This window comes from Ursus maritimus, unplaced genomic scaffold (genome assembly GCF_017311325.1).
Source record: "Ursus maritimus isolate PB19 unplaced genomic scaffold, ASM1731132v1 scaffold_12, whole genome shotgun sequence".
Classification (NCBI taxonomy): domain Eukaryota; kingdom Metazoa; phylum Chordata; class Mammalia; order Carnivora; family Ursidae; genus Ursus; species Ursus maritimus.
In genome coordinates this window covers 2546047-2554097 of record NW_024423564.1, presented here as the reverse complement: position 1 = coordinate 2554097, position 8051 = coordinate 2546047, and the positions used below count along the sequence as shown (strand labels likewise).

Genomic DNA, 8051 nt, shown 5'->3' with positions numbered 1-8051 from the left:
AGAGGAGAGGAGAGGAGAGGAGAGGAGAGGAGAGGAGAGGAGAAGAGAGGAGAGGAGAGGAGAGGAGAGGGAGAAGGGGGAGGGGAGAGGGAGAAAGAAAAAGGGAGGAGGAGCGGGAAAGACGGAGAGAGAGGGAGAAAGGGGGAGAGGGGGAGAAAGGGGGAGGGGGGAAGAGAGAGGGAGAAAGAGGGAGAAAGGGAGAGAGAATTTCAGTTTTTCCTATCCACAAAACAAAGTGTTCTCCGTCTTTCTGGAGATACCCATGAAAACAATACAGAAAATTCTTTAGACAAGATCAAAATAACTGGAGGTTTGCAGGGCTTATGCTGCCTGGCTTACAGCAGGCTTGGCTCCACAGGCATGGCACAGCCACTTGCAGCAGCAGAGACTGACGAGGGCACACAGTGATGAGGAGGTGACGGCATGGAAGCCAGGGCCCGACAATACACATGTTGTTCTGAGTGGATTTAATAATCTAGGTTTAATCAAAGTGATCTGGATTTGGAATTGCGAATGACCCTTCTCTGCCAGGGAAGTGATGTTATTTCATGCTGTGGAAACAGGTGGCAAATACAGAAATGTGGCTTGTTTGTTTTCTTAGCCTTGAAGATGACCAGGTGGAGAGAGAGCAAGGGAGACCAACAGTTTTCTGATTTCCCTATTTCTTCTATTTCTTCCTAGAAAACAGACTTGTGACCTCAGTCTTGAGGATTCAAGTGACCAATAGAGAGAGCAGCTCAGACAGAAAAGAAAAAAGTACAAAATTCGAGAAGATCGGAGATGAAGAAAACGTACAAAATTATATATATATTTATATATATAATAACATGACATATCTATGTACAACATGGCTGGGACAGTTGAGGAAACTATACAAGGATGTTCGGCATTTTCCCCTTCCCACACGGACTTTAGACTAAGGAAGACAGCATGAGGAATGGAGCAAGAAACACAAAAGTTATATACAATTACAAGTGACAGTCAAAGGAGTCTGGGGGCCAGGGAATCCAGGGATCCTGCTCTCTCCATTCCTTCCTCACCAACTCTGTCCTATCCAATCTGAGCGATAGCCTGAAAAGTGAATGGCCGGTCAAGAAAGAAGTATACACACCTGCCATCACCCCGCATGCGCATCAGCAAGTTCACGGTCATTCTCATTGGGCCAAATGTTTGGCATATCGGAATTAATGAGGTGAGACGGCAAGAGAGGATTACAGAACCTTGCCCTCTTGAACAGTTAGTTCTCACCCTGGCCCTCTCTGTACTAACTAGCAGTAGGATTCAGGCCAAGTGAAGTAGACTGAAGGTGCCCGCCACCTGCACCCCTTTCCTCCACCTGCTCACGAATCCGCATTGCTGCTTCTCATCCCATGGGAGCTGAGTTACTGAGCTCTAGAAAGGCAGAGATTTCTTGGAGATCTCTCCCCCTGACCACCTCCCCGCACCAGCTTCCTCCCAGGTGAACCATCCCCTAAGAACCTGCCGCTCTCCCTGCGTAGTACCAAGGCCCGGAGGCTGGCTTCAGCTTGTCCCTTTTCTTCTGCTCTCCCTAACAATACACTTGACGTCTGATTACATCTGAAACGTGGGACTCCACCACATGTGCGTGACTGAGCATGTGTCCTCAGGCCTGCAGATGGGCTGCCAGAGCAGCTTTTTGGCAGCAAAGATCCAGACTGGAGGCCGGGAGAGTGGGTGCGGGCAGAGGCAAGAAGCTTCCATAGAAGCTAGCTTCTTAGAACTTTTTCCTTGAGCCTTGAGACCGTGATACTTATGAGGCCCTCTTGACTGAATTTATAACTCCCACATCTCAATGTCCTCTCTCCCCATGTAGTCTTCAAATGGTTCCCTCTGTAGGCTCACCCACAGGTCTTCCCCGCTTAGTTTTACAATGAATAGCAAAGACTTTTTTTTCAGCTGGAGGTTAAACGATTTTTAAATTTGAATCAATCTTATCTATATTCAGTTCTTTTATAGATGAGGAAATGGAAATCCATAGAGGTTAAATGACTTGACCAAAGTTACACATCAGCTCTGCTCAGACAAGTGCAACTAGAATGCAGATAACTTCAAACCCAATGCTCTTCCCACTACCCCATACTTGCAAAAGCAACATACTGGAAGAGAGAGAGAAGGTGCCCATTTCGTGTAAATGATGTTCTCCAATCTTTACATTACTTAGGAGCCAGGGCAAACTGTCAGAGACACTCAATGAGTAAGGGAGGTTAAGTGGGCATTGTAGTTTTAGGCAAGCAAATCACTTTTTCTTTTTGAGGATTCTCTAAACCTGCCATAATGGAAACACGAAGCAATAGCAGCCTAAGGGAAAAAACACTTAGAAGCACAGAAAACAGATCTCATTCAATCTACCTTTCCCAGCTATGTCAGGTTAGCCTCTGGATGTAAACCTACCAAATTATTCCCGAGGCTTAGCCTAACCAATTTTGGGATATTCTCTTCCAAAGGAAAAATCACATCTTCCATTTCTCATACAAAAGAAAAAAGAGCATTTGCAGCATTATCCAATCCTAGTCTCTTATTCCTGGGCCCCTACCTGGGCTACAGTGAGGGTGTGGAAATCTCAATTTAATCAAAGAAATGAACTCAGAACCCCTTTCCAACCCACATCACCTTCTCAGCAGCCCCCAGCAGAATCACCGTCATTTCTGGCTAGCAAGCTGAGAAGAGCTAACTAGGCGCTCATTCCATCCCTGCCTATGATATATAAAAGTCCAGTGGGTGAGGAAGGGGACGGGGGGGAGGGCCCAGGTTACCCCGCAAGCTTGCTGGTGACGAGCGAGGACTTTCTCTGGGGCAGATCCTGTGGGGTGGGGATGTGGTCACCAGTCACCAGGTTCTTGTCTGGTCCTGCACTTGGCAGCTGCTTATTCTTCATCTTGGCTTTGGCCATGTTGTAGTCTCCTGAGTCAAAGTACTTTTGCTAAGAGACAAGAGGAATGTTTAAGTGAGTGAGGAACTCTGGCCTACCTCAAAAGCAAGGAGACTCACAATCATTATAAACCCTCATCAACTTAGATCTTTCCAGTCTTCCTTGATTAACCTCACGCACACATAGTTCAGCATTAATTACACGTACTTATGTCTTCTCCCCAATGTGTTCTGACTTTTTCAGGTATGTAAGCAGTTTCCTAGCTATTAGGAGTTAAGAGATAGCCCCTACATCCTTTATACACCCACCAGTACAGGATGGTTCTACCAAATTACTGACTATTCATAAAAGCTTACTGAGGGGTCAGTCTCCAATGGACTTGGTGCGGAGGAAACAAATGATAAGATATAGAGAAGCGTCAATCTGGGGCTATCCTAGCAGTCAGCAGGAGATCAACCTCAAGTCAACAACCTCAAAATTAAAAACGATTCCCTCAGACCATGAATAGAAACTGGGCTTGTTCATGAGGATAATGTACTTTTCCTCTGACTCCCACGGCTCCCACACATGTTCCATGGCTGTGACAGCCTGCCCACGCCTGCCTTGCCTACAGCAAGGTAAACTGCAAATCAGCATCACATCATCATCTGTGACTAACACTCAGTAACTAGGATTCTCCACAGGGATCTGTTTTACTGTCCATTTCACCACACCTAGGAACACACTCCAGTTTAATGACTCACAATCCTCAGTTAGTTTTAGGTACCTCGGGACAGAGAACCCGGGTCAGGAGCTAGATGGCTATGAAGGCAGATTCTCCCTTGGTGAGGAGGACCACTCTGGATGGAAAAATAAGTCTCTTGAGGGAGTACAGTTAATGGCTGGTACTAATTTCAAGGATCTGAAGAAATCTATTTCAAGTTGAAGAAATCTATAGGACAGATGGTTTGATCTTTTTTTGAAATCATGCACCCCAAAATTGAGCTCTAATCTTAAAACATGCAGTCCTAAAACTCCCACCATCTAAACACACAAATGCCTGGGGGAGTCAGCATTTCAGTTTCTAACGTCCTTCTTTCCGTCAATCCCCCAATGCCCCCACACCCAAATGTCTCAACTTAAGCCTTAATATCCTGTATGATACCAAATCAGGGATTTATAATCATTTGCCTTGCTCTTTACAAGTTTCTAATTCTTCTCTGCTACTGCCCAACAACAAAACCTCCAGATAAGCATTCAGGAGAAGCTCTACAGTTCTCATCCCTAAAGCCCCCTTGGGCTCTGAAGTAAGAGTATAAGAGATTGTGTCCCATACCCCCTTCTGGAGTCTCTTCATGAGGAAGTCGGAGCCTCCAGGCTTTTGTCCTAGGCTTGGATATTTGGCCTTTAGCTTTGCCTCCTCAGCTCTCTCAGGGAGAATACCTTCTTTCTCCTGTGTGTCCTGGAGGAAACAAAAGGGCCAATTAAATTAAAAACTGAGAAGCAACTGCTTCTAATATCTAATAACTTTTATACTATCAACTTTTCCTAGAGATGCACCCTCTTGTGAACATACTGTCTCTATTCTGCTCCTAAATAAAGCTAGACCTTTGTTCAAATCCCTGAAGCTCAAGATGACTGTACTGTGAGGAAAAACAAAAACAAAAACAACCAAGCTGCTTCTCACACTACACCCAAGGAACCACCTCAGTGACCTGGGAGTACTGGGTTAAAGATAACACCTAAACAAAATACTTCAATCAAGAGCAAACCATAGCTCATTCAGCACAGAAGCTAGGGAAGACAGAGAGAAAAGAGCTAACCAGGGTTTCTGGTGACCCAAGATGAGTAGCAGTTCTCTGGCAGTCCCTAACACACAGTACAGGTCAAACAGAAAATCAAAGGGGATAATTCTACTGAGATGTTCCTCTTATCCAGAGTCTAAGGTAGTGATCTGATAAGTCTCTCTTTGGAGGAGACCAGAGCTATGTGGCCTTCTCCAAAAATCTCCACCTTAGTAATGGAACAACATCGCTTCAGCATTTCCATAAACATTAGGTAGGAAGGTGACAGGTAAACAGAGATGAAAATGACACTATTGTTAACCCCAGGAGAATTAAGATACAGGAGGCTCACTAGTATTTACCCACAGTTGTTGCCAAAAAGTCAACACCTTCCCAAGTGGGGCAAGTAATGGAAGTTTGGGGAACATGCCAAGAGCGTGTAACCGGTTTGCAGGAGGCTCACACAGTTGTTATTACTCTCTTCTTGCTTTTTGTGAGCCCCAATGCTCTTTTCTTTGGTGACTTTTTACAAGGACCTGAAGCTAAATTGTGGCTCTTTTTAATGGAATATATTCCCTTCCCTTGACAATCCGGCACAGTTACAACCAGGTGCCTTTCATGAACTCCTAAGCTCAGTACTAAATGTTGTAAGTCAAATACAAGCCCCAAAAGAGGCTTACTTGGGGTGTTTTCATCCCAGAACTGTGGGTGAACTAAGGCCCATTGCCTTGGAAGTTGGGGGGGGGGTGGAAAAAGGGTGGCGTCTTTCTTGTCACGACTCTTTCGATGTCTTTTCTAGGTTTAACCTCCATTATTCTGTATGGAACTCTAGTTCCTCTTCAAGCCTATTCGTTCCTGACTGTGAGTGGGCAACCGACCATCCCCAAACGTCAAAATAGGTCTCTTGAGAAAGTTGCCGCCTTAAACTAGCCATGATAATAATTACTTCTTCTCCCTTCTCCCAGTGCTGGTCTTTTAAACATCTTTACCTCCACTTCTACCTTTCTGATGCGGGCCCCAGCCTGGTTGTTGGGTCATTTGCCTCCATTAACCAATGATAACACATAGCTTCCCGGTACCACCAGCCCCCTTTCATTCACCCAGTCTTTCCAAACACCCGCCCCGCGCCCAAGCTTGGCCAATGATAGCATAGCTTCAATGACTAGAGCGGTAGGCCTATTGGCCAATCAGGAAGAGCACGGCACTGACAGACAAAGGGCCCAACTAATCAGAGCCAGAGCTGCGAGCTGTGTTGAAGCTCACCCGGCGTGATGCAAGAAGTGGCCAACCCCTGCAGAGCTTGAGACCATGGCGACCAATCCGCACTGCTGGGAGACCGTCTCCCGCCCCCTCACAGTCGCCCCCGGCTCGCCCGCCCGCACCCCCTCCATTTCACCTGCTTCTCCTCGCCGGTCTCCTCCGCAGGGTTCTCTTCTTCTTGTTTCTGGGACATGGCGGGACCAGGACTGTGGAGTGCAGGGGGCCTGGGAAGTCAACCGGAGAAGGGAAGGGGGAGGGGAAACGGGGACAACCTGCGCTGCTGCTTCGGCTCCTGTCAGTAGGTTTGCTCAGTCAAAATGGCGGCCCTTCCCTGTGACGTTGTGGCCGCCCCTTCCAATGAGAGCCAATGGGAATGGGGTAGATGGGGCAATGACGTAACGATCTACCAATAGTCACTGGCTAAAGGCGGGGTCTTTGGAGGCGACAGGCAAGCTGGAACACCAATCTGAAAAGAGAGTGAGCCCCAAGGACCAATTGGAAGCCCGTGGGGGATTTTAGGGGACGGCGCTGCTAGCTTTGGCATTTTTGTTCCTTTGGTGGGAGCAGATATTCTTCAGCTCTGGCACCCGGTGCCCGGAAGGCTTTGCTGAACTTCAAACTGGAGAGCGGAAGGATGGAGACCTTTTATTTTCAGATGGAGAGGATTAAGCTTTGCGCAGTGTTAGGAGAAAATTATCACTCTCCAGAAAATAATTTGGAGGTCAGAGTGCACCTTAAATTGGTACACGTTACTATTGTAATATATGTACTTGGCGTGTGGAACGGAGAGACTGGGACCCCAAACCAAGTTGTCCGCAGAGATGGCTTTACGTTCCATGATTTAACTCATCTGTACAGTTTTATACTTGTTCGGGGTCAGCCCATGGAGAATAAGTTCCTTGAAACGGAAATACAGTTCTAGGTACATACAGTTAACACAAGTTAACGTATCCTGAGTCACAGTTAACAATATTTCTTGAGTGTTGGTGTGTAGATGGTAATGTATTAGTTTTACAGGGGTACGTATAGAGTAAGACAGTCTTTGCCCTTAGAAAGCTTAGTTTAGTGGGCATGTGGGGAGGGTTGTCACAGTGTGCCAGGTGAAACCCAAATCCCTGAGATGAGATTATAGATACTGGAGCGTTAGTTCACATTTTATATTAAAAACATTAATACTGATAACACTGCAAAATTCATATTAAAATGTAATTTTCCAGGCAGCTTCTTGTGACAGCCTTGGGGCTATCTGCTCATTTTTCTGTATAATTAGGTGTACTTCTGGAAAAGTCTGGGAGGCATTGTAATACACAGATTATTATAGAAGGCAAAATCTGGTAAGCATTGAAATAAAAATGTTAAAGTACTTATAAGGGTTCAAAAGAACACTAATTCAGTTTAGATTCCACCCCCCCCCCCAAAAAAAAGACTTCATGAAGGAGGTGATATTTGAAACAAGTTTGTTTGTTTGTTTTAGGAGAGTGTGGTGTTGGGGGGGAAGGGGCAAAAAGAGAATCTTAAGCAGGCTCCATGCCAGCGCAGAGCCTGAAGGGTGGGGGGGCTCGATCCCATGACCCCAAGATCATGACCTGAGCTGAAATCAAGAGCAGGACCCTTAACCAACTGAGCACCCAGGCACCCCTGAAATAAGTTTTAAAGAACTTAGCAGTTTGCTGGGTAAAGATGAGGGAAGGAAGGGTATTCTAGATGAAGGGCTCAAAATGAAGGCCAGAAAAACAGAATTGAATTCAGATATGTAGGGCTTTGAATGCCAGGATAAGGAATTTGTGAATAATTTAGTAATCCATCAGAGACATTTAAGATTTTTAGGCCAGAGACTGGCAGATCAGAACTTCCCTTTAGGAAGATTAATTAGGAGGTAATAAATAAAAATAATTCAGAATTCTAGGCAGAAAGACACCAGAGACCTGGCAGTCTAGCCAGGAGTATACTGCAATATTCTATGTGGGAGATAATTGGGATTTAAACTGGAAATGTGATAGTTTAGAGTAGAAAACTGAATCTAATTGAGAAAGTCTGTGGCAATGGAGTCTATGAGATTAACAGCTGAGTGAATATAGGGAATGAGGAGGCCATGTGCTTCAGGGTGACTGCAGAAACAATAAATTCAAGAAGAGGAG

General features: G+C 45.6%; 1 protein-coding gene across 2 annotated transcripts in view; it reads right to left on the bottom strand.

Annotated features, from left to right (window-relative positions):
• The window catches only part of ENSA (endosulfine alpha), a 29362-nt gene extending 23105 nt beyond the window's left edge, over window positions 1–6257 (bottom strand). The window contains exons 1-3 of one of the 2 annotated variants that reach the window (XM_040626796.1): window positions 6050–6257; window positions 4206–4331; window positions 2775–2941 (exon numbers count right to left, since the gene is read on the bottom strand). In XM_040626796.1, the coding sequence (XP_040482730.1) occupies window positions 2775–2941; window positions 4206–4331; window positions 6050–6106 (350 nt within the window). In that variant the 5' untranslated portion in view covers window positions 6107–6257. The remainder of the gene's footprint in view (window positions 1–2774; window positions 2942–4205; window positions 4332–6049) is intronic. The other variant, XM_008695702.2, reaches the window with a different exon arrangement.
• Between the last annotated feature and the right edge of the window lie 1794 nt (window positions 6258–8051).